General features: G+C 44.9%; 1 protein-coding gene across 2 annotated transcripts; it reads left to right on the plus strand.

Annotated features, from left to right (window-relative positions):
- Nucleotides 1–27,338, plus strand: prkcea (protein kinase C, epsilon a). 2 transcript variants are annotated; one of them, XM_071524023.1, is made up of 16 exons: nucleotides 1–1,165; nucleotides 12,973–13,036; nucleotides 16,390–16,555; nucleotides 16,764–16,798; nucleotides 17,268–17,356; nucleotides 17,534–17,663; nucleotides 18,501–18,643; nucleotides 18,877–18,979; nucleotides 19,900–19,902; nucleotides 19,939–20,135; nucleotides 20,893–21,066; nucleotides 21,189–21,343; nucleotides 22,026–22,164; nucleotides 23,235–23,423; nucleotides 24,533–24,679; nucleotides 25,131–27,338. In XM_071524023.1, the coding sequence occupies exons 1-16, from the start codon at nucleotides 821–823 to the stop codon at nucleotides 25,278–25,280; spliced, it is 2,229 nt and encodes a 742-aa protein (XP_071380124.1). In that variant the 5' UTR covers nucleotides 1–820; the 3' UTR covers nucleotides 25,281–27,338. The 2 variants fall into 2 exon arrangements, with proteins under 2 accessions (XP_071380124.1, XP_071380123.1); XM_071524022.1 differs by lacking the exon at nucleotides 19,900–19,902.
- Nucleotides 27,339–27,400: the final 62 nt, after the last annotated feature.

Raw genomic sequence — 27,400 nt, forward strand, 5'->3', positions numbered from 1 at the left:
GGCGCGCGCAAGGACCGAAAGGAAAAAAAAAGATCGGGAGCACCGTTATGTATTTGGGGTGCTCGTGAGCCCGAAACGACCGCATTGGGGGGAAAAGGCATTCATATCCGAGAGCACACGCAAATATCGCGTTACCGTGAGATCGAAGCGAGGAGATTATCCCCAAAGAGAGCGCACGAGCCGCGGCGGGGTGGAAACGGAGCACGGATCCCGGATGGCTAGGCGCGGCTGCTCGCGCTCTCTCCCACCCTGACCCGGGAGAGACAAGACGGGTGGGAGTCTCCGGTGGTTCCGATGATCCCAACCGGAGCCCGTTAACCCGTATTCTCTCTCATCGCCATTTATATCCCGGCCTCGTTATTTCCGCCGAAACGGGAATCTTGTCTGGCGCACGGGACCGACCGTAAACAAACAAGGGAGCCGCGCGGCTGGGAGCGAGAAGGTTCAGCAAGCGACCTCTCCTGGGTGTGTGTTCGCGTTATTGCTGCGTTTTTCAACCCATCAGGGGCCCAACAGCTGTCCCGTGAGTGTGTGTGTGTGTGTGTGTGTGTGTGTGTGTTTGTGTGTGTGTTTGTGTGTATGTGTGTGTGTGTGCGCATAACACAGTGTTCTGATATGGCTGTATTAGACTGAGTGTCCAAGGAGCCAGTGGCATTATGGGATGTAGCAGGACTGTGCAGTGACTCCACTCATTGGAAGGAAACACACCGTTTACAGGAGGAACAGGAGGAACGGGCAGACTAGCCTAAACACACACACACACACACACCTTCATCCTTTTATACACACACACACACGCTGAGCCCAGGAGCCCGGGGCCATGCCTGTGTTCAGCGGTCTGTTGAAGGTGCGAGTGTGTGAGGCGGTGGACCTGAAGCCGACCCCCTGGGCCCTGCGTCACGCTGTGGGGAAGAGCGGCTCCTTCCTGCTGGACCCCTACCTGGCCCTGAACCTGGACCAGACCCGGCTGGGCCAGACCGCCACCAGGACCAAGACCAACAGCCCCGCCTGGCACCAGGAATTCTGCACCGAGGTCCGCGAGGGCCGGAGCCTGGAGCTGTCTGTCTTCCACGATGCGCCCATCGGATACGACGACTTCGTGGCCAACTGCACCATCCAGCTGGAGGACCTGCTGCAGAACGGGACCAGGCACTATGAAGACTGGGTATGTGCTTAAGGGGGCTTTGATGAGTGTGTTTAGGTGTGTGTATGGGAGTGTGTGTCAGTGAGTGTGCCTAAATGTAACTGTGTATGTGTGTGGAAACAAAAACAAGTTGTTTTTAACTTTTATTCATCCTGGGAAGGGTTTCCAGAGCATCTCTCAGTTCGGGTCGGGCCTTCCAGTCGCAAAACCGCTCATCTCACCTCTATGCTAAGACAGTCCCCCCAAATGTCAAACATTTTGTGTGTGTGTGTGTGTGTGTATGTGTACGCGTGTCCTCCCTTCACTCCGATGCATCTGATTCGGAGCAGCGGGAACGGTCATCATCGCAACAGTCACCATCATCATCACCACCGTCTTCATTCGCTATCTTTGTCAGGGCAGTGGGTGCGTTTGCTGACTCTGTAATCCATTGCTCATGTCTGTCGTCCATGTGTTTGTGTGTGTGTGTGTGTGTGTGGGTGCTGAGACCTCGTCCAGAGGTCCAGTTTTGTCTGGTCTGGTTTGGTCCAGGTGTCTCCGAAAGGGCCACGTCCTCCTCTGTCATCTTCAAAAACTCTCTGTCACCTGTACGGAGCTGTGGAAGGGCCATTCACCTTTCCCCCGCTCTCACACTGCAGCTATCCGTCCTTGTGTGAGTGACACGGGAGCTGCCTGGACACGCACTAGATCAACCTGATTCGGTCGTCCTGGGTGGACCTGTAGTCGTCCTTCCTCCATTCCTCACATTCCTCCCGGCTCTTTGGACTGGAAGAGATAGGAGGTGCCCCTGCCTTTTCCCCCTTTAGAATTAGATTTGTAAAGGAAAATGCAACAGGAATTCAACAAGGAAGATGTTTGGAGACTTCAGTGTGTTTCCCAAAAGGTCCCTCTTAGCTTTGGTGGTTGTTATAGTGTCCATTTGGGCCTTTGTCCACAGTCACAATACTGTGTTCTCTTGTCCCACTTTACATTAGCTGTGAGATGAAGGTGATCTCAGGACAAGCATTCCACTAGCGAAGGACGGGCGATTTAAAGAGGGACTTTGTTGATGTGCTGTTATGTAACCTTATACTATATGTGTATACACAGCATGCATTAACACACATACACAAACACATAAATAAAGACATACTGTACATACATCAAGACGCATGCACTTGGGTGTATAAATATGCATAAGTACACATGCGTGCGCGCACACACACACACAGACACACACACACACACACACACACACACACACACAGACACCCCGTCCCCCAGCGATCCAGAGTAAGGTCAGAGCATATGGATCACTCTGCTGATTGACCCCTGCCCATTGATCAGCCAGCCGGCTTGTCAATACATCTGCCTCACAGCACTCTGACACACAGTTCCCTCCCACCTCCCCTCCCTGCCTCCCTCCAACCCCTCATTACTCCATTACTCCTCCTCTTACCCCCCCTACTCTCCCCCATGTCAACTCTTTCCCACAGTCATTAGCGATGTGATTTTTCAGGTTTTTGGACCCACGTGTTCCCCCGTTCTTTCCTAAATGGGAGATTACCGCATTTCTGCTTATTTCCCCCACCCTGGTTTTTCTGTGATCCTCGTTGCATCTGCCTACACTCATCCTCCCCTCCCTCCCCCTTCTTCCCTCCATTTCCCCCCGACTGTCTCCCCTCTTCTCCCTCTCTCGTGTCTTCATCTGCTTCCTTCTGACACCCCCTTATATTCATCCCCTTCCTCTGTTGGATCTTTCTCCTCTTGTCACATAGCGGTTTTGCAGCAACATAGATCCTATAGGTCAGCAGGGGTGCGTTTGTTTCCACAGGTGGAGGTAGATGAATCGCTTTCTATTCACTCAGCTTCTAGTGGGGAGAGGGTGATGTGTTCAGATTCAACAAGGAGGCCAGTGGGCATTGTAGTAAAATATAATTGTTAATAGGTTGTCTGGGTAAGATCAATTATGTTTTTTTCTTCACCTTTTGCCTTAAATCAATAGTCAGCGAGGGAGATGTATTCAGTCATATGTGTCAACAAGCAGAGCCACCAACCTCCTTCATCAGTTATTCAGTTGCTCAGTGCGTATGCAGTGTTTTATTCCAAAATGAGTCATGTGAGAAAAAAAAGTAACACCTACCCCTACAAAATGATTGCTGGCATGAAAGTAAAGTTATTAGTTATCTTAAAGGAGAAATCCACCCTCGGATACTGTTACACTGTTAGATGTCATTAATCTGTGATGCATTCCCGGAATTATTGTCATAATGAACTTTTTTGGTGTACCCACTTTCCCTCAACCTGCCTCGTCTACTTCTACTTAAGTTAGTGATGTACTACTTTTCCCAGAATGCCTTTCAACAACCCCCAGAGAAAGGGTAGTAACTTTAAGGCAAAGGTGGGTATATGGGTATATAAATATAGCAGCTAGCCAACTAGTTAGTGAACTCTGGGGCGTGTCTATGATTACATAACTATTATACTACTACTATTTACACAAAACACAACATGTTTTGTAACAGCATTGCATTGTGGTCTATTGAGGCTACTGTCAGTGGAGATTGGTGTCTAGAAAGAAGCCCTTTCTCTTTGATTCTGAGGGACTGACACCAAAACCTGATGTTTACCTTTAATGTTTTAGATAACTGAAAATTCGTCTATGTTTTCTTAGCAATAAGAAAAATACAACACCCAGCAATAAAATGGACTGGTGCATCGTTTTGTTTTAGGGTGGATTTTTCCTTTAAGATGAAACAATGAACATCTGGTAACATTCTTTCCCAAAATAGATATGTAGCATTTGGGAATGAAACCTTTCACACAGGCCTACTTCTTTCCTCCCTGCATCACCCGTTCCACCTTCCCATCATTCACCTCTCCCGCTCTCCCACTATCCTACCATCAGCCCATTCACCTCCTCTCCCACAATCAGCCCTCTCCCTCTGTCTTTCTCACTTCCTCCGCCCTTCTGCTGCCTCACTCATCTCATCTCATCTCCCTCTGCCTCTCTCTCTCTCTCTCTCTCTCTCCCCTCTCAGCACTGCCACTCTCCCTCTTTTTCCTGTCCTCTTTTGTCTTCTGCCATCTCTCCATCTCATGCGGACCAGAGCGGCCGGCTGGCTCTGCTTTGGGCCAGTCTCCAGCTCTGTGCTGCCGGTGAATTATTAACCAGGCTTTGATGCTTATTAATTGTCCCACTCAGTAATTGAGATGCTCTGTGGAGCCCGTCCCCATGGTGACATGACAGCCAGCCGCCTTGCCTCTTACCCGCAGAAACGCAGAAAAAGAGAGAGAAATGGGGGGGGGGGGGTAAGGATGCCGAAGAGAGGAAAAGGACAGAGAGCAGGGCATCTGCAGGACCTTGAAAAGTCTGAAAAAGTCTTATAATAAATTGAATTTATTATTATAGTGTTCAATACATATTAGAGGTCCTATTTTTCTCACCATGTAATAACAGGTTTCTCTGCGCTGCTTGTCCACTCTTAAGCGGACTTTCAGGTGACTCAAGACACCCGCTGGCGGCCATATTGGAAGTTCTCAGCTCTTCAGCGACTTGCGTTTCTAAACACAGGCTTTGACTTGGCCATCACAGTTCAATAGACATGGTTAATTTTTGTGCTGTTTTTGACTGGAAAGTGATGATTTTGTCATTGATGCATGTGGTCCAGCAATATCTTGTAAACACATTTGATTTGCACACTAGCTAACAAAGGCTATCTAGTAGAGGCTAGCGTTAGTAGTGGCTAATAGTAGCATGTTAGCAATAACGTTAGTTGCTTTACTAAATTAGCCTACTGGGTCATTAGCTAGCTAACGATGCCAAGACTGAGCCTCAAGCTACAACAATATTTACTGTGTCACAGCAACTTAAATTTGGAAACAAATCTATCTTATCAGACCATTCACTTTTACATATACTGTTACTGAATGGACACCCACACCACAGTCTTTTTCAGGTATCTCTCTTTTCTCACCAGGTTGTTATATATTTAGCCGTTATTTGTGCAGTCGAGTCCTTCATGTTGGCGCCAGCGGTTGCTAGGAGATTTGTGATGCAACCGCAAAGCCTTTATATATCAATACAGCGCAGGGTTAGATGTGTGAAACATTTTTTTTGTCACCGTGACTGCTTTAATAAACACAATCAGACTTCAGGTCCCCTGACAATTAATTTCCCATTTGTAGTTGCAGAGCTTTGATTAGCTATGTTCAGGCGGAAATAGGCTGGTTTTGCCAGCTTTGTTTCTTTATTTTGTTTTTTAAATTGGTCTTAAATTCAATTCCAGGTGGCATTAAAAAGATTTTAAAGAGTCTTAAATTTGGGTTTCTGAAACTTGCAGATACCCTGGAGAAAGAGAGAGAGACAGCGAAGGAGAGTGGGCAGAGGAGGTGGAACGAGGATGGAAAGATGAGGGGGAGAAATGGTGGGGGATGAAAGGGAAAGAAGAGGAATAGATAGGCATACACAGAGAGGGACGGGTGTGGGAGAGAGAAAGAGTGATGATGGAGGGATGAGACGGGAGGAGGCAGAGGAGGTGAACACGGAGAGGGAGAAAGGATGAGAGGGAGAGATGAGGTGTAGAAGTAAGGTGTGTGTACATGTAAATACAACTGGTTGGTAGGAGCTTCTCGGCCTTGGCCTGAGACACGCTGACCACACAGTGTAATGTTTCCACACAGGACCCGGGCCACGTCACATGTCAGCCAGCCACTGTTTGACACTCTGAGGCAGCCAGCAGCACACACACACACACACACACACACGCAGACACACTAGCTCATACTTACACCAACCAGGATTAATGACTGGAGGACCGCAATCAGAGGCCGGCCTCCATCCCCTTACTGTGGCAAGTTGCCGGACGATGACATCATAGGCCCCACCCCATGGTGACCTGATGGTGAAGTAGGACAGACTGGGCTTAAGATGCCCTGACACACTGTCGCCACGGTGACAAGACAAGCGAACGCGCACACACATACACACACACACACACGCACGCACACAAGCGCAGTGTTCTGTCCACTGATGCCAAATCAGGTCAACCTTTGGAATCTTTGGTGTGTGTGTATGTGTTTCCTGGAGGGTGTGTAATGCATGTCCTCAGTGAAAGGGAAGAAATGGGTTGATATAGGAGAGCGCTGGGACAGCAGGTGAAATGCACACTCTTTTTCCCCCCTCTCTCTTTCTCTGACCTTATGTGTGTGTGTGTGTATTTTTGTATGTCTGTCTGTGTGTTAGATCAGAGAAAGGCTGTAAATTCTGACTATTTCTGTCTCTCATTTTAGCTCCAATGCTCCCTTCAGCAGCTTGAGTCTATATGAAATGCGTTTTCATTTAGACTGATCCAACGGCGGTGACTCTGCCAGATCTACAGAGGTTGCCCATCATGCCGTCTGCCGGTCCAGCTGGATACCAAACACTGGTCTTGAGCGCAAGCGATGTGATCTCTGAGATGGCAGAACAGACAGGCTGATTTGATTGGGAATGTCCGTTCTTCTAAATCTAATTCTCTTGCCTCTATTCCCTTCCGCCACGCTATTGGACCGCAGACCCGCCGCTTGCTCTGGCGGCGGGCTTTGATGCAGTCGAGCACCAATCGGAATCGCAGCCACCCACCCCCCACCCCCCACACTCACCCCCAGCTCGGCTCCTCTTACATTATTAGCCGTCTGTGATGTTATATTAAAGATGCATGACTCTCACACTGTCTCACTCAGCATGGGCCTTGTGCGTGTGTGTGTGTGTGTGTGTGTGCGCGAAATTTGTTATTTGACAGATGGACGTGGGAGGTTGTCACTGAGACTAAATGCTCCTGAGAGAGAGACAGAGGGACAGAGAGAGAGAGAGATAGAGAGAGAAAGAGAAAGAGTGCTGTCTAGTGAGAGAGAGATAGTGAGCTAGATGGACAGGGAGTGGGAGGGGGTTAGCTCCACAGTATTGATATAATGCAAGCTTTGAGTGCCCTGTCTGCTTGGTTGAGTGCTTCTCTGTACTGCTGCATATGGTGTGTGTGTGTGTGTGTGTGTGTGTGTGAGTGGTTATTTTATCAGTAGTGTGTGTGTGTTTGGGACTGTTTTTGACTGTGTGTGTGTGGGTAGAAGAAAGGAAATAGAGTTAAGCGTGTATGTGTGTTTAAACCAAGCCTCCCTCTGAAGCCCACTTTAGAATCCCTAGACACTAGACACTCACAGATCACACACACACACTCACACACACACACACACACACACACACACACTGTGCTTTTGTGCATGTGTGTGTGCGTGCGTGAGTGAGTGTATGTGAAGTGATCGGTCTCCCTGGCTGTATCAGTGTCCTAATTGGACTAACCAGATTAATGAGGTGAACTAGATTCTCCAGCTCTCTCCTCCCCTCTTTTGTTGTCAGGGCAGGGCACCTCAGTGTGTGTGTGTGTGTGTGTGTGTACATGTTATGTCCAAGTCCGGTTACAATTCATTGACCAGAAATAATTAGACTTTTGAAGAACTTCACTAATATGAACCACCTGTGGAAAGGCCTGGTAAAATATCCAGATGACTGAAATACACTGAAATACTGGAGGCTTTTTCACTCAAAATACGAAACATGCACGGAAACCAGACCAAGGTCAAATGTAGTTCAGAAGTAATTCTTACCGTTTGTTTTAACCTGCTGGAAGGGTGAGGTTTATTGTATCAGGACATTTCAAATATAGACAAGTGATTTGACAATCACAGAAAAGTAAACTAAGTTGACTTTCAAATGCTTTTCTGTGATGCCAAAACTTTATCCTATTAGGCTAACCCCACCTATCTGGCACTTCAGTAGGTTAAAACAAGCCACAAAAAGTATTTCCAAATACTATTTGCCCCAGGTGTGCTGCCAGCTGAGTCTGGTATTGTGTATGAGCTTCCATTGCAGCCATTCATCACTTATACAGAAACTCCCCACAGAGAAAAGTTTCTGGGAAATTCTATGTGAATGCAGCTACTTTCCTTTAGACGTTTTATGTGAATGTAGACAGTTATAGAGAGCCTGTCAGGTGACGTAACGCAGCCTCTGGCAGCCATAGTGGAGGTCCTAGCTCTTGCATAACAATAGTGAACAGCTGGCTGCCTTTCTAAATGTACAGCTTTGTTGTCTCAACAGAATTCAGTAGGTGTACGCTGAGCTGGTCATTAATGCATAATAATATCTTTAGTAACACTAATAATGATAACATTGTTTTGCAATAATGGCCGATTCGCTGTACATTATCCCACTTATTACACAGCTACTTACTAAATACATTAATCATTTGACATGAAATATTGATGAATTTATTACAAGCAAAAGTAATTTACAAGCTTCTGCCAAAAATGGTTCAGCAGGACTGCAACTCTGTAGCATCCCTGGCAACGCTGTAGCAGAACTGTAACCACCGGTTACATATAGTAAACAAATCCAGCAAGATTGTCATGTGGCCTCTTACCAGCAGTCAAATGTTTTGTGCTCTCTGATTACACTAAAAGTAATATTGGTCAGATTTAATCTAAGTTTATCTGCAGTCATCAAGGAACAACATATTTTTGGTTTGGCACTAAGTTCTACTAGTTTTTGATTAGAAATCAACAAAATGGACCAGACTTCTTGACTGCAGAGGGATATGATTACATGTGAAACAGTGGTCTGTTATTCAGAAATAACATACCTCAGAATGCGTTCATTAGCCAATCAGAATTGAGTATTCAACTTGTAATAAACTGGATCATTTCTGCGGGGTTTTTTCTTTGAATTGAGAATTTTGCCAAGGATGCATCTGATCAATTTTGTGTTTAGATAATGTCAGCATAGTGTCTGCAGTGCACCCCTCACTGTCTTGTTGTTAACACATCTGATAACTATTGTAGCTATCTAATAGAAGCTTGTGTTAGTCATGGCTAGCTGCATGTAAACATTGCTTGCTTTGCTACATTAGCCTGCTGGCTAGTTAGCTGGCTACCAAAGTCAAAACCCAACTGTTTGTGTAGGTTAACTGAGCTGACTCAAGCTACAACTTTGTATTGAGCATTTCCAGAGTGACTTACAATGAGCAGGTCAGCTTCAGTGTCTTGCTCAGGGACACGTGGCTGCTGATAGACGTAGATTTACTGCTGCGGGGATCAAACCTGTCACCTCTCTAACCCTATCCACACCACCACCCATTAAAAGATGAATATGAGGCAAGACTGCAGACTTCTTATGTTAAAACTTCTTAGAGAAATGCCTGGTCACTCTGAACAGGAATCCTTCAGACTAGTATTTCTCTTAGGGTATGTTGATTTCCCATTATATTAGGCTGACACTGGTGTTTAATTAAGAATTGGATATCGGCCTGTCATGTCATCCATCTCTGATATGACTGAGGTTTTTCCCTGACTCTACCACTAAGTTATACATACTACATTGGTTGTCTATGGGAAGCCTTTTAGCTGAAGTGATTCTAATGTGGCATTTTAATCAGATTCTACACAAATGGATGAGTATGTTTATTATTGTAATACTGCAGATGGCTGACCACAGAAGTCACCCCAGTGTGATGTGTTGGTATTTTACTCAACAGCTTCAGGAGTGGCAGTGAGAAAAAGCTGTGATGAAACCTGCCTTACGAGCTGCTCACCCACCTGAAACAATTTCATAATATGGGTTTCAATGGAGTTTGGTTATTATATGATAATGATTATGATAAATGCTGTATACATTATTTTGCCACCCTGCCAAGAATACAAGAAGACACTGAATTCAATTCAACCTTTATTTAACCAGGCAAAGAAAAGGTTGAAAGCTTGTATTTTGGGGATTTTTTTGGCATGAAAATGGTCAAATAAAGATTCAAATGAAGACTGATGAGATGGAATATTGGTACAGTCTAATCGGTCTTGTAGCCCTAATTCCTATTGATCTCAATAGAAAAATTAGCTCGGAGGAACCGCTAAAGTGGCCCTATATAACTAGTGACGGGGGAACAGTGGTTTTTGGCTGCCGTGCTACCTCAGGACCTGAGCTCTGAATCAATCACGGTGTCGTCCATTTATTCCACACTATACCAAATTACACTGAGTCCATCTTCCAGCTGAAATCCACTGAGATGCGCTGTTACGCAAGAGGCTGCATTCGGGGATTAGCACAGTATTTTCAAGGGTAGACATCAAGAATCCGGTGGTGTTTATGGGTTACAAATCCCATGCAGTTGTTATGTATCATGCATACAAAGAAGGAATAATGCCCGCACACACACACACACACACACACACACGTACACACATATCCCCTCTGCATCTTCTGTTGAGAAAGGTCCTTTGACAGAAACACTGATCACACAATAAAAATTGATGATGAGTTCATATAAGTGTATGAGAACCTTCTTTGTTAATATGGACTGCCAACTTTCCATGCACCACAAAGGAGAATGCAGCAGTGAGCGTATTTTTTCATCTTTTTTGGACCTATAAAATGTATGCAACCAAATATATACATGTAACGACTCTGCTTTACATAGTGTAATTTGTTTCAGTACCTTTGGTCACCTGGGATCAGTAAGTGCAATTTCTCCAGCATTTACAGTATTCATATTCATCTGATATTCACGGTAATTTAAGTGCCTATTGCCAAGCTTTTTGGGTGACTCATGAATTCCATATGATCCACAGAAGACTCCTACTGCACGTCTATTAAATACCTTTCCTCATGGTTGTGTGCCTCTGCACTGCCATGCTGCTGTCATGCAGCCAGTGGGCTAGATGGTGTGCGTGAGTGTGTCTGATGGGAGGCAGGGGGTAGGAGGAGGGGGGTGGGGGCTGTATGGACATTGCTTTTGCATATTTCTCTGTTTATGATCTTTGTGTCTCATATTCAGTAATGCATGGATGTGTATGTGTGTGCCTGCCTTGTGTGTGTGTGTCTGACTGTTGCATAAGAGGATCTGCTGCTGTCCCAGAGCTTAACTAAGGATTTAAAGCTCTCTTTCTCACTCTCTCTTGCTCTCTCTCTCTCTCTCTCTCTCTCTCTCTCTCTCTCTCTCTCACTCTCTCACTCTCTCTTGCTCTCTCTCTCTTCCTGTGTCCTCTGTGTCTCTAGCGCTCCCCCCCCCCCCCTCACTCTTTTTCTAATCTCTGTAATTGCATGTATATTATAGCGGAGTGATGTCATTTTTTGTTAGATAAGTATGTGTGTGTGTGTGTGTGTGTGTGTGTGTGTGTGTGTCTGTGTCTCTGTGTGTGTGCGCACGCATATACTGTTTGTGATTGTGTTCAATTGTACATTCTTACGTTGCAGTATGCATATAAAAAGTTTCCAAAATGAGAGTACCTCCATTTTAATGACACTTACTCTTACAGAATGATTGCTGGTATGAAAGTAAAATTCTCTATGGCTTATTATTGAAGCTCTTAGCTAAATAAAGATATATAATGACAGTATAATGATTAATAAGAATTAATATATTATGTAATGATTTAATCAGCTATTGAATATTAAAGTCGATATATGATATATAATTTTAGTTTTTTCTTCAGTTTTTCTGCTGGTCAAGCCTTGTATATAGAGGATTGTTAGATTTTAACACAGGTGTATTCAGTAGCGTTGCTTCTCCTTCAGTGATCTTATTCAACACTCCCAACAACTAGTCTGTCTTTTAGCTGGTCTAGCGTCCCTGTTAGCATTACAAAAGGTATTAATTCTTACCATTTTACAGTCTGTTGACAGTCCATCACAGAACAGATTTGGCTCACTGATGATCTAAAAATAGGTGGTTTGGATGCGACTCTACAAGCATTATTTTCTCTGACATGCAATGTTGCAAACCTTTTAGCCAGTAACTCCACAAAGCACAAGAACAACTTGTTAAGGAAGCTGAATCGCCTTTTCCTTGCATCCCCTTGCAATTTGAATATTACCGTAGTTCATATTGCGATTTCTGTTGTTTTTTTTTATTTATTCTAAGACCTTATGATGGTGTTGTGGTCAATACTCCCACCTCCTGGATAGCATCCACTATGGTAATAATAATAATAAAGATAATGAGTGTGATACCTTATTAATCACCATAGGAAAATTCTCTTTTCTCTTGCCCACATCCACAGGGAGTTCAGAAGTCAGAGGTCAGAGTCAGCTACAGTGCATCAGCCCTGGAGCTGGGAGGGATTCAATATCTTGCTCAAGGACACTTCAGCAGGGGGGATGTTAGCCAACATGGGGGCTTGAACGTGGATGAATACATGGTTGCTCACCTGAAATAGTTACACAAATATACTGTGGCTACAGCTATGTTGAGTTAAGTTAGTTTAGTTTAAGTTCGTTTAATACATAAAAGTGGTAAAAACATACATAACAGTGGAAAAAGATGATAAGAGAATCAAGTTTTCGAGATAAAACTGATTGACTTTAACGAGTAGAGATTCTGTACAGGCCCATGGTGTAGTTATGGTTTATCTACACAAACAAGACACATTGTAAAAGTGCAAACATCAGCCATTATCAAGGCATGATGATGATGACGATGATGATGATGATGGTAGCAGTGATGATCATAGTGAGCATGATAATGGTGATGATGATAACGATGATAGTGATGATGATGATAATGATTAATGCATAATGATTGATGATAGTGATGAAGATGAGGGTGATGATGGTGAAGGTAATGACCTCCTTTGACGACAATGATGACCTCTTCTATTTATGTTGGTTTGGTTTGTTTATCTGTTTGTTTGTGCTGGAGGAAGCCCCCCTGCTGCACGCACTATTCAGCTGTATTAGCTCTCATTGATTTACTCTCTCTCTCTCTCTCTCTCTCTCTCTCTCTCTCTCTCTCACTCTCTCTCACTCTCTCTCTCTCTCTGTGCAGATTGACTTGGAACCGGAGGGGAAGGTGTACGTGGTCATCGATCTGTCCGGATCCTCCACTGAGGGTAAGACCTGCAACGCACTCTCTCACTGGCGCAAAGACAGAAAGAGGAGAAAAGGATGGAGAAAGGAGACACACACACACACACACACATGCACAGAGAGAGAGAGAGATGGAACGATAAGAAGAGACTAAGCCTGAAGCCTCGGGCCTTCATGTTTCTCTTCCTGGTTTCCTAGAAAGTCACTTCATAGAATTTTCTCTCTCTCTCTCTCTCTCTCTCTCTCTCTCTCTCGCTTTCTTTCTCTCTGCCTGTCTCTCTCTTTCACTCTCTCTCCCGTCCTCTTTGTTTGTATTGATTAACCATGGTAACATCCTAAAAGTCTCTCAATTAACCCTCCCCCACCCCCACACACATACACACACACACACACACACACACACACACACACACACACATGCACACGCACAAAAGCACACACACGTGAACATACACACCCATTCCCACATACACACACACATAGACGCTGACTGATGAGAGTGATTTCACCTGCACCTGTGTATCTTCTCACCTGGTTATAAATAGAAACCTTCCTCTGCCTTCCAGTGAAAGTGTGTGTGTGCATGTGTGTGTGTGTGTGTGGGTGTGTGTGTGTGGAAGGTGGAACAGAATGGGTAGGAGAGGGAGAGGGTGCAGCAGAGGACCCCAGAGGCTACAGAGAGGCAAATGGAGAGCGGGGTGAAACTGATAGATTGAGCATAGCGGTGAGTGGAGATAGAGAGAGAGAGAGCAGTAGAGAGTGAAGGGAGAAGAAGGAGTGCAGCGGCATTATAGTCTTAAAATAGTAGGTGAGATTGAGCCATGGATTACACACACACACACACACAGACTCAGGCTTCCGAGTCATGCCCTCCTCAATGTTGATTGGACACTTTCTGGTGACCTCACGACCCGCTCTCCACCCACTCCTGAACCTCCTCCCAGGGTTCAGCTGGCCTGATCGCGCTCGCCATGTTAATGTATGCTGATATATATACCGGTGTGTGTGTGTGTGTGTGTGTAGAGGGAGATGGAGAGGAGGGAGAGATGGAGAGAAGTTAGGGATGGAGAGAGAGAGAGAGAGGGTGAGAACTAGAGGAAGAGGTGGTATTTTTAGCAGATTTATTTTTTTTCCCCCAGTGCAATCTGTTCTCTGCAGCTCCGGGGCTGGAGAGACTCTCCTCTCCTCTCCTCTCCTCTCCTCTCCTCTCCTCTCCTCTCCTCTCCTCTCCTTTCCTTTCCTCTCCTCTCCTCTCCTCTCCTCTCCTCTCCTCTCCTCTCTTTATCTGTTTGTCTCAGGAAGTGAAAAATAATAATCTGACCTAATCTGGCCATCTGCAGTCTTTCTCTCACTCTCTCTCTCTCTCTCTCTCTCTTTGTTTTATTCCCTGCTCTCTCTTTCTTCACCCTTTTATTTGCTCCATCTCCCTTTAAATCCTCTCCCGCTGGTCTTCACATGTCATCGGTAGTATCTCCATTAGTACAAATGTATCAACAATCACCATATTACTCAACATTATATTGTTATCACCATAAGGCTTATAAACTAAACTAATTTCAATAATGTTATATTTGTTCTTTTTTTCACCATCATTAGTTTACCTCTTCCTCTGCTCTGCCTCTGCTCTCTATTGGCCCTTTGTTGTGTTTGCAGAAGATTTAATGCCTGTGTGTGTGTGTGTGTTTATTGAATAGCCGTGTCCCAATTGGTCATTCAGTGGGTCCAGAGTACGTCTGTCTCCACGGCGATCGCTCTTACCTGCCGTTACGCCCCATAACCCCTCCTTGTCAGTATGTCTGTGTGTGTGTGTGTGTGTGTGTGTGTGTCCTGAACAGATGGATGATGTATTATGTAAAACACAGTGATCCCAGTAATGGCCTGTTTAGCTGTTCTGCAACCCCCTCCACCCCCCCACCCCCCACCCCACCCCCCAACACACAAAGACACGCACGCACACGCACACACACACACACGCATGCACACACAGAGTCCCTAGACACCCTGTCTGTAATAGAACTCTGGAGAGGCTCAGCAGTAACCACATCTATAACGCACCCAGGAGAGAGAGAGAGAGAGAGAGCGAGAGCGAGAGCGAGAGCGAAAGAGGAGAGGAAGGAAAGAGGGGGAGAGCCAAAGAGAGGAGAGAAAGGCAAAGTAGGACAGGAGCACAGAGAGGGAGTGCGTGGGAGTGAGAGTGGAGGTGGTTCTCTTGTCTTAAGGTTACCCTCAGAAAGCGTTTCTCTATCCTGGGAGATGGAGATGGAGAGGGGGGGGTGGGGGATGCTGGTTGGATTGGTGTTTGCTGAGGAGGAGTATTTTAATATGCCGTCCTTCGTTTAAGTGCCCACACACGAAAGTATAAATAGCACACACACACATGCACACTCGTAAGCGCACATATGCATAGGCCTCTGGTAGGTTTGGGGTCTTTGTGAGAGAGAGAGTGGGCGGGAGGGAGAAGGGAGATGAGAGCTATACGACCATTGAATGACTGAACGTCTCGATGACCCTCATGTATACCAACCCCTCGGAAAATGAGATTGAGAATGAAATGTCTGCAGCGCTGTAAAGTGTTGAAATGTTCCACTAAATCTTATTCAGAAACATGGACATGTTGCAAAACACTCTCGGCTGTTTTATTAGTAGTTTATGCTGCTTGCACATACCAACAGCAACATCAGACTGCAGTTTATATCTCAATTATATCACCTTCACTCAGCTACAAGGGTGGGAAACAGCCATCTGTGATCGTATCTGTGCCCACAGATTTCTGAAGCAGTTTCAAACAGGCCAACATTGACTTTGCATGGTGTCATATCAATGGACTTAAGCCATTTTCTTAAACCTCCTTTCTTAGTCAGCGCCATAATCAGGGATCAGGGATTAAACATGCAACAGAATTCATCCAGGTTATTAGCAATAACTACAGTTCAAAGCCAATCAACCGGAAATGAACATGGATATGGGAAGCGCTCTATTGTAACAAAGTGCTGGAATTAAATGATTTACACTTGCTTGTTTGTTTTTAAAAAAAATTGTTTATTTTTTTGGCATATAGAAAACATAAAAACCACACCACAAATTCATATATCACCCAGCCACAACATATCTGACAGATCCATGAAAAACACATCATACAACAAAACAAACACAAAAAAACACAAAAAGGAAAAAAAGACAGCACACACACAAATGATGCATCCTCCTGCACCTTTAAGAAAACATAAAAACTTTCTCCATATCTCTTTCAACTCTTGATTCATTTCTCCTGCTCTTCTATTTAACATAATTTCAAATGTTGTTGCTTTTACCAAAAGTTTCCATCCATTCTTTAAATCGTGGCCTTGCTTGTTTTGTGCGTCTGTTCGCCCGACAGCCTCAGGAACCAACGACAATGAGGAGCGGGTGTTCCGCGAGCGGATTGGTCCTCGCCGGCGACAGGGGGCGGTCCGAAGACGTGTCCATCAAGTCAACGGACACAAGTTCATGGCCACCTACCTGAGACAACCCACATACTGCTCACATTGCAGAGATTTTATCTGGTAGGAAACATGTGCACGCTCAAACACACGCACACACACACGCACACACACACACACACACACACACACACACACACACACACACACCTGTCTGATACTGCTCACTAATTGCTCTGTAATGTTTCCAAAAGTGCAGCTCAGCATGGCTGAAGGGTCTGGTTGAAAGGCTAACTTTTCTCTTTTTGTGTGTGTGTATGTGATCTGATAGGGGGGTGCTGGGGAAGCAGGGATACCAGTGTCAGGGTGAGTATTTCTCTCCGGCGGATTCCAATTTCTCAAGTAACATTGCACATCATATATTATTTAAGCATTAGAACACAAGAGGGCGTATGTTTTGGTGAATGACAGCTGTGATTTGGTCGCCAGCCACTGAAGGCCATAGAGCTGTAGATGTATTTCACCACAGCATATGGCCAATAGACAATACTACATAATATTGTAAGTCAATGTGAATGAATACTGAAGTGACGACCGACCAGTGATGATAACAATAATACCCAAGATGCCGTTTTTTTTACTTTACTATTACTATTACCAATCAGATTGCTTGGCTGTAGCTGCCCAGTGGATAAAGGCTACTGAATAACATCACAGATGGAATGCCTCTTGGCCAATCATATGATTTGGTCCAAACTAGTTGTTGTGTAAACTTCGTGAGACTATATGCATGGAGATCAATACATGTGTCTTGATGTGGATGTTGTGCTTCCAGTGTGCACGTGTGTGGTCCACAAGCGCTGCCATGAGCTCATCATCACCAAGTGTGCCGGGATGAAGAAGCAGGAGGATACAACAGAGGAGGTGCGCGGTCACACACACACACACACACACACACACACACACACACACACACACACGCCATATAGTCTTTCCTTTCTCTACAACATTTGTTTTCCATGCACCCACATGCATTATTCCTCCCCTAATGTGGCAATGGGCTCTCTGTAACGCTGTGTGTGTGTCTGTCTCCCTCTGTAGGTGGGCTCCCAGCGGTTCAGTGTTAACATTCCCCATAAGTTCAGCATCCACAACTACAAGGTCCCCACCTTCTGTGACCACTGTGGGTCCCTGCTGTGGGGACTCATGAGGCAGGGCCTGCAGTGCAAGGGTGAGTGCAACAGGCCTATGGCTGTGCTTGTGGTTCCGCTGTCCTATTTATCATGTGATCACACAGGGATGTGTTAAGTGTCAGGTTTATGCACAAAAATCATATTTTGCTCACATTGCTATCATAGTCTGCAGCCAAAATGTGCATATATTCAAGGGAATATATAAAGTCAAGGGATGGAGAGGAAGAGCAGGAACAAGTAAAACACATACAGTACTGTGCAAAAGTCTTACATTTTGTCTCTGATGTTTATTTGTTTTCTGCATTAGTGTGTCGGTAGATTGCTCTTTATAGTAAATTTTTTGACATTTAGAAACTTTTGATTATTTTTGAAAGCATCTTCGCTTTATCGATTTTTTTTACATGTGCCTAAGACTTTTGCACAGTACTGTATTTAAATACATGAAGAGCTGTATATATACTACCAGTCAAAAGTTTGGACACGCCTGATTATATATATTATGTTTTTTATGATCTTCAAGCCATTTTGATCTAAAGGCTTATGCTTAACAGTGAAGTTGATGCCTATGTATGAATTTCTTTCCAAAGCTGGCGGCTACTTTAAAGAATCTAAAATATAAGGTAGTTTGGATTTGTTTAGCACTTTTTTGGTCACTGCCAATTCCCTTTGTTTTGATGTCTTTACTATTATTCTAAAATGTGAAAAATAGTAAAAATAAAGAAAAATGTGTGTGTCCAAACTTTTGACTGGTAGTGTAGACAGATGTCCTACAGTTCACTTCTTTATGAGTCAAACAGCATTCCTACACTGAGAAGCATTGCAAAATTTTGTCATTTTAACATAAACCATTTCCATATGCCTTTGTCGTCATGCAGTGTGTAAGATGAATGTGCACAGGCGGTGTGAGACCAACGTAGCTCCGAACTGTGGTGTGGACGCCAGGGGAATCGCCAAGGTCCTGTCTGACCTGGGAGTCACACCCGACAAGATCTCCAACACCGCACAGCGCAGGAGGAAGGTAAGCTGTCCTCACTCTGACGGCCACTGCAGTGCATTTTGCCTTGGACAAGTGCTACACAAATGACGTTATTATCATTATTAAGTTATTGTTTGAACATTTGAAACATGTGAAAGTAGTAATGGGAGACATGATGGTCACATGATTTGATAAACATCCACTCCTCTCTCTCTCTCTCTCTCTCTCTCTCTGTCTCTCTCTCTCTCTCTGTCTCTCTCTCTCTCTCTCTCTAGTTGACTCCAGGGCAGGACCCTCCTCAGTCTCCTCCTGAGCTCTCCCAGACTGAGGAGGACAGCTTCAGCCAGCCAGCTGTCCCCACCTCACCCTCGCAGCAGGGTAACACACACACACACATACACACACACACATACACACACACACAGAAACACACATAGAAACACACATTATCAAAAACACAAATTCCTAAAAAAATGTTTTGTTGTCAAACCACAATTTGGTGCAAATTGGCAGACATTTCAAACAATTTTGAAATTAATTCTTTTCAGTGTTGGGTGGTAACTTTTCCCAGTAATGAGTAGTATTTCAATTTCAGTAGTAACATTACTGTTACTGATAAAAAAGTTGAAAAAATATGAAGTTGGGAAGGTTCCTTGGTGCAGCGTCTGTATCAAAATAAAAGTGAGCAGATGCTCTTCGGATTAGGTTCCACTAAATTTGGTTTCAAAAATTCTGGAAATTGTTTCCCTCCCTTGCGTAACATTTCAGTGGGTAGCTCCGAGGCACTCTGTATTGCATTTAAAAGCCTTTTATTCAGGAGTGACGGAGGCTCAGCCAAGCTGAAGCGCGTCGGTGTGTAATTCTGTCACGTTGTTAATACTTGCCCATGTGAATTAAAGGCTTTTAAATGCAGTGCCTCAAATCCATTTTTTACAATTGCTACCTATTGCAATGTTACGCAAGGGAGGGAAACAATTTCCAAAGTTTTTGTAGCTAAAAAAAACCAGTTTATCATCTTCTCCAGATAGAAGATGAACTTTGAATTATGTAAAAACAATACCCCACCACCCACCACAGTTCATTTTCCTCATAATTAGTCATTGTCCTCTCACTATGCTAGTTGTGAGAGAAAAGTTTACTTTTTCTGTGTGGAAGGAATCCCATTTTGATTTCCTCTGGATTTACACATAAAGTAATAACATTAGTTTTGAAATGACTAACACACAATGAGTAAAATCTCACTTTTCGTTGCATAACGAGCCCAACGCTGATCTTTAAAGACAGAAAAGAGCAGTCAGCTGGTTTTCACAGAACCGTTTTTCCCCGGACTCCTACAGACTTGGCAGAGCTGGAGCGCCTGCAGGGGGTGCTGTCGCTGGACCAGCAGGGACCTGAACACTCCTCCTCCTCCTCCACCTCCACCTCCTCTTCCTCCTCCTCCTCCTCGGGAGGCAGGGAGAACGGACAGGCCCCGAGGAGGAGCCTCAAGGACTTCAGCTTCATCAAAGTCCTCGGCAAGGGCAGCTTCGGCAAGGTAGGGCGAGGAGGCCGAAGGAGGGATGGATGGAGGGAGGACAGGGAGGAGGGGTGGAAGGAAGTAGGGAGGACAGGGAGGGAGCTGATTGGCTCCTCTGCTTCCATTGCCAAAGCCAATGCTATTCGTTTTCTATTGTTACTGAAACAAAGTGTGCACGGTGGAATATGATGTTTCATATTATCAGAACACATTGTGGTGCAAGCAGTGCATATGAATAGATTCAAAACTAAAATTTGAAGTCTGTCCACCAGCACCGTCCATCTTTGATAAAGTTATGATGTTTTTACCTTCTATAACCTCATACTTCTCCTCCTTTCCTCTCACTGTTCTTCCCACCCTCTTCTTTTTCTCCTTGCCTTTCCTTCCCTCTCCCTCTCTCCCTCCTTCCTCTGCTCCCTACCTGCCTCTCACCCTCCCTCTCTCCTTTCCCTTTTCTCCTCTTCTTCACCCTCTCTCTCCTTCTCTCCTTCCTCCTTTCTTCCTCCTTCCCCTTTTCCCCCTTTTCCTCTCTCTCTGTCTCCTCCACCTTCCTTCCCTCCCTCTCTCCCTCATTCCCTCCCTCCTTCCTTTCTCTCCCTTACTCTCCTTTGTTTTTTCTCCTCTCCCTCTCCATCCTTCCTCCACCCCCTCCATACCTGTCTCCCTCTCTCCTTCCCTCTCCCTCTCTTTCTCTTACCCCCTCCCTCCCTCCTTCCCTCATTCCTCTCCCTCCCTGTCCCTGTCCCTCTCCTTCTCCCCCCTTCCCTCCCTCCAGGTGATGCTGGCGGAGCTGAAGGGGACGGAGGAGGTTTACGCCGTCAAGGTGCTGAAGAAGGACGTGATCCTGCAGGACGACGACGTGGACTGCACCCTGACCGAGAAGCGCATCCTGGCCCTGGCCCGCCGCCACCCCTACCTCACCCAGCTCTACTGCTGCTTCCAGACACGGGTAGGACCACAACACACACACACACACACACACACACACACACACACACACACACACACACACACACTTACTCTCCATCTCTCTCTGTCTCACACCTCTCTCTCTCTCCTCTCTCTTTCCAGGACCGCTTGTTCTTTGTGATGGAGTACGTGAACGGAGGAGACCTGATGTTCCAGATCCAGCGCTCCAGGAAGTTTGATGAGCCTCGCTCTCGCTTCTACGCCGCCGAGGTCACCTCGGCCCTCATGTTCCTCCACCGCAACGGGGTCATTTACAGGTAAACTTCTCCGCTCGGCCCTGAGGCTCTTATCACCCGTCGAGAGCCCAAGCTGTTCCGGGACAACTGCTAAAAGACACTTAGACCTTGAAAACTCTGATGGTTTATCCTCACTGGTTTCATAACTCTTTCTCTCTTGTTCTCTCCGGTGTTCCCGCTGGTCATGCAATTTCTGGAACATCAGGGAACTTGAGAATGTTTTTATTCCAACTCGTTACACACATTCAATGCATTAGATGGTGGTTTTTCAGCTGTCTTTATCCATTGTATTGCCACTTCAACACAGCAAGCCCAGCTACAGTGGAAACCAGACTGCTTAGCCGTTTAGAAAAAACAAACCGGGAAGGAATAACATTTTTAGGTCATGGAAGTGCTCCGACTTTGTTATTGAAAGTCATGGAAAAATCATGGAATTTTACATCAGGGCCACAATGGGAACCCTCTCTCTCTCTCTCTCTCTCTCTCTCTCTCTCTCTCTCTCTCTCTCTCTCTCTCTCTCCATCTCCCTCTCCCTCTCCCTCTCCCTCTCCCTCTCCTCCTATTCCTTCTCAATTCAATTCAGTTCAATTCAATTCAGCTGGCTTTATTGATATGACATATGACGTATTGCCAAAGCAAGCTACAGAATAACAATAGTAACAATAATTCTGTGTGTGTGTCTCCTTCTCCCTGTCTCTCTCAGGGATCTGAAGCTAGATAACATCCTGTTGGATGCGGAGGGTCACTGTAAGCTGGCAGACTTCGGCATGTGCAAAGAGGGCATCATCAACGGAGTGACCACCACCACCTTCTGTGGCACGCCCGACTACATCGCCCCCGAGGTGAGCTGAGCCCGGGCCACGATGCCTTGATGCTTCCTTTAATGTGGTAAAGCGACATCTGGTGCTAAGCGCTCATTGCTGTGGTGTTTCTGCACTGCACTTCCCAGAGATCACCTGTCAATCAAACAGTGTGTCCAGTACTGTGCCGTTATTTTTTTTTGTAGATTTGCTGTTGATGAAGTTTGAGTTTCTGCAGGTGGCGCTCTTTTCTTTGTCTGTGCACTCATAGTGGCTTTTGATGCTCATGCTAACTACCCAGTTCTTCTTCTTTCTACACCAACAAAACACAGTTGTGGGTTGTTTGGTGTGAGCGCTGTGTGCCAGAGGATTTTTTCTGGGAAAGACCTACTCAACACCGGATGTTTAGAACAGCAAATATAAAAGCTTTTATATACTGGGTACCTGTTGAATTACTACTGTGATTAATTTACAGTAAGACATTAGACTGGACACACAACTGTTGATGGGGATCTGTGAGGGAGCTTTTGTTTACGGTATCGTGTCTTTATGCACTGGGCCCCCATGTTAAATTATTATTGTTATATTATATATTATATATTATATATTATGTTTTGTCATATTGAGATCCTCCAGAAGCTGGAGTACAGGGCATTAGTGAAGTGGTGTTACAGCATTTTATGCCCCCCCATGTATGAAGCAAAATATTTTTATTTTGCTGTCTTATGGTCCTACAGGAACTGGAGAATGGTGTCTTGGTGGACTGGTGTTATTGTGTCTGAGGTCCCCACTGTGTTAAACAATGTTATTATGCTGTATTTAGATCCTGGATCCTTTTAGATCCTGTATTTAGAGTTGGAGTGGTGGTTGAGTGGACTGTTGTTACAGTATTTATGTCCCCCACACTGTGTTATCCTACATTGTGTTGTATTTACATCCTCCAGGAGCTGGAGGTTGGTGCATCGATGGACTGGACTGGTGTTACAGTATTTTAGGTCCCCACCACTTTAAACAGTGTTGTTTTACTGCCTTCAGATCCTACAGGACCTGGAGAATGGTGAATTGTGAACTGGTGTTAGTTTTGTTAAACCATGTTGTTTTGCTGTATTCAGATCCTGCAGGAGCTGGAGTATGGTGCTTCGGTGGACTGGTGGGCCCTGGGGGTGCTGATGTATGAGATGATGGCTGGACAGCCTCCATTTGAAGCCGATAATGAAGACGACCTGTTCGAGTCGATTCTCCATGACGACGTCCTCTACCCCGTCTGGCTCAGCAAAGAGGCTGTTTCTATCCTCCGAGCTGTACGTACCATCTCTCTATCGTCTTTTTCATCATTTCCTTATTTGATTTCTTCAGTTGAAGAGCCAGATACCTGTAAATACACTTCAAGATTTTATCTCATTATCAAAATCAGTGGTTCTTGGGGACCCTTGAAGGCGTCCCCAGAAGAAAGAGAAATAGTTTAATTTTACAATAATTTAATTCACTAGATATTATCCCATTTTATATGACTTTTCTAATCATAGGTTTCACTCTCACCACTATTACTATCTCCTCACATATGTACAATAATCATTTTCTTCCTATCCATATTACCTCATACACCCATCCCACGCCTCTGCCCTCATAGCTGTACGCACAAAAACGGATCAAATCAAACTCAAAGTGCACTTTACGCAGAAGTGGTACAATACACTTTACACAGATATGGAGAAGAATAAAGAAGGCAAGCAAAGAGGTTAAAGCAATAACAGTCCAATCATAAAACCACAACAGAGCGCACAAAAAGAGCTCTTAGCAGCACAATACAGAGCAGACGACCGGACAAGCCGGGCCAGAGCTTTCAGACACAGTAAATAACACCAGCACTCAACGCTCTGCCACTACGCCTCTTTGTTTGTACCATCCACAGTGCTATTAATGCCTCAGCTCTATTATTAGCATCGAAATGCTTTTCACTCAACCCTCTGTCACCGTGGTTTTCATCTACACTCTCGAAATGTGTTTTCTCATGAGCCGAAACTCACTTGCAGGCGATGTAGTGGCTCATGTATTTAAAATTACCCTGTTTTAAGACTGTAAATTTAGTAGTTGACATGATTAGTTTTCCACCTCATACCTTCAGTTTTTACTATACCAAAGTTTTAATGTTGTGGGGTTAGATGTCAGTCACAGCATTCATTTACTCTGAAAAAGTTTCTTGTGATGGTATCAACTTTCTGACACTGGTTTTATTGTCCAATGTGGCAAACATTGTCCACATTGTTATCCTTCTCTTCTCTCCACATGTTATGGATGAAAGCCCAGCTGAGCGTCTTAAGGGTTTGTTTACAGACGATATAATTCAGATCAAAAGCAGTATAATAATAAACATATGTGTGTGTGTGTGTGTGTGTGTGTGTGTGTGTAGTTCATGACCAAGAACCCGGCCAAGCGTCTGGGCTGTGTGGTGAGCCAAGGCTGTGAGGAGGCCATCAAGACCCATCCCTTCTTCAGAGAGATAGACTGGGTCCTGCTGGAGCAGAGGAGAGTCAAACCACCCTTTAAACCACGTATTGTAAGTCACACACACTCTCACACACACACACACACACTCACACACACACACACACACACACACACACACACACACACATTACTGCTACTACTACTTTTACCATCTGGTAGGTTTCAAACATCCCCACAAGAATTGAAAAGCTGGAAAAATGGTCAAGTATGACCATTTTACACACACACACACACACACACATACACACACACACACATACACTAATGCAGCCTGTGCATACATATCCTACATACATGTACACATACATGCAGGTGACGGCATGCAAAAAGGCAGTGAGTCTTACTAGTCAGAAGATGTCGCCCCAATATCACTTTTCTAGCACTAGATTGTGGTGTCAGCTGAAAGTAAAAGACACAGAGTTTGTTCCTCTTTTCCCCTCTGACCCCTCTCTCTCTTTCTCTCTCTTTCTCTCTTTCTGTGTGTGTGTGTGTGCCTGCAGAAGACCAAGCGAGATGTGAATAACTTTGACCAGGACTTCACCAAGGAGGATCCCGTGTTGACTCCCACGGACGAGGCCATCGTACGACAGATCAACCAGGACGAGTTCAAGGACTTCTCCTACTGCGCCCCCGAGGAGACGCAGACCTAACACTTTACCACACACACACACACACACACACACACACTGATGTAACAACATAAAATGTGGCACGCGCCGCACACACAAATACTCCCACTCACATTTACACACACATGCTGACACACACGCATACACACGTAGTACCACAAATCCCTTTACAAAAACACACGCTGTATACACACACACACACACACACACACACACACACACACACACACACACACACACACACACACTGTCACTCCTTTACTTTGAAGCTATTGGTTGTTGTTACTTTTGGAATATTCTTTACTTGCATTGTGTTGTTCTTGTTGCCTGGCTTTATTATGAATATGAATATGAATATGCACACACCTGCACACGCTCACACTGTCACACACACACACACACAAAGCGCATACACATACCCACAGGCACACTTATGTAGATTTACACGCACACTCACACATACCCACATGCACACTTGCATCGATTTTTACACACACAAACACACGCTCACATACCCACACGCACACTTTAAATACTCTACACACACACACACACCCTGCTTCTCTCCCCAGCACCCATACACATGTGGACTGTAGGTGTTGGGTGCAGAGGCTTGTATATAGCCTGTGTTGAGTGGCTGTATTGTGTTGGTATTGTCTGCTAGTAAAGGAGAGTGGTGGCGCATGGACAAGCACCCTACCTGTGTTATACTGTTCTTATTGTGGACCAGTTAGGGCCAAATACCCTTTGTGCAATACCCTGACTATCTATATATTTTATGGTTTTGTTTGTTCGGTTTTTGTTTATTTCCTAAAGATGTGTTCTATTGGATTGTGGTATGATTGAATCCGTACTCTGTCTGTCGGTTTTATTGCTTTTTTTTTTTTTTTTCGTTTGTACAGTGTTGTTTCCTATGTTAAACCTCCACTTGTTGCTGTTTCATCGGCCCATGACTGAATCTATAGAGTCGATCTGGAGCGCAAATCGTCTCGCTCTCATTGTCTGACACACACACACACACACACATAAATACACACACAAACACACACGTTCTCATTCTGTCTGTGTGTATAAAGTGAATGCTGAACTGCGAGTTACAGGCTATTGAACTAATTATCTGGAGCAGAGTGTTACAGGCGGCCTGTGTGACAGGTGTAGCAGTGAAAAGCGTCCCGCTGGTTCCATCGATTTCATCCATCTGTTACTTTTGTCACTTTGTGTGTCTGTCCCGCCGGTGAGAGTGTGCTGGCCCGTGGGCGTTTTCGTCGTGAATGTACACGGTCATTGTGTGCGAATGCGTGATTTTTTTTTTTTTCTCTTTTCCTGTTGGTCTGTGACTTTTCATCCTCGTCATTTCTGTTTCCATAGTTACCGTCAGTATTCTCTGCCCCCTCCCTCTACCAAAACACTAATTCCCCCTCCGGCTCCCGCCCCAGCAGCCATCTCACTCAGCCAAAATCACTCGCTTTTCTGACTTTTTTCAAAGCTTTTCTTTCTTTTTGATCTCTCTCTCTCTCTCTCTCTCTCTCTCTCTCTCTCTCTCTCTCTCTCTCTCTCTCTCTCTCTCCCTCTCTCTCTCTGTCTGTTTGTCTCTCTTTTTTATTATTATTATTATTATTGTAAAGTGTATCTGGAGGAAACCTTTGTGTACAATACTATAACTATACTATTATAGGTCTGTTACAGCCGGGTTACAGGAAATGTGGAAAACCAGCAGCTGAATTACCTCTCATTTCACACAGAGACAGACAAACACACACACACACACACGCACGTGCTCACACACACACACTAAATACCACATACACAGACAAACATAGACTTTCTCTTTCTTTGTCTCTCTCCTCCTCTCACTCTCTTTCTTACACACACACACGCACACACAGAGAAGGACTGTCGTCGTGTGTACTGTACAGTGATCCGAAGGCGAGCTGGTTGCTCTGTGTGCAGTAGAGTCGGTGTGTAGTGAAGCTTCGTGCACCCAGGGGTAGGGCTGTTCCTGGTCACACTATCTTACTCTGTGCCAAATGTAGTGTAACAGCCGGGCTAGTCCTGTCTGGTCTGATTCCAATAAAACACTGAGCTGTCTACATCACTCCCGGCCTCCTCTGTGCCTTCTGTTTTTTTTCGTTCATAGTTTT

This window comes from Centroberyx affinis, unplaced genomic scaffold (genome assembly GCF_046629955.1).
Source record: "Centroberyx affinis isolate AG114_WGS23_722 - 3 ecotype Tasmania unplaced genomic scaffold, CSIRO-AGI_Caff_v1 ptg001131l_1, whole genome shotgun sequence".
Classification (NCBI taxonomy): Eukaryota; Metazoa; Chordata; class Actinopteri; order Beryciformes; family Berycidae; genus Centroberyx; species Centroberyx affinis.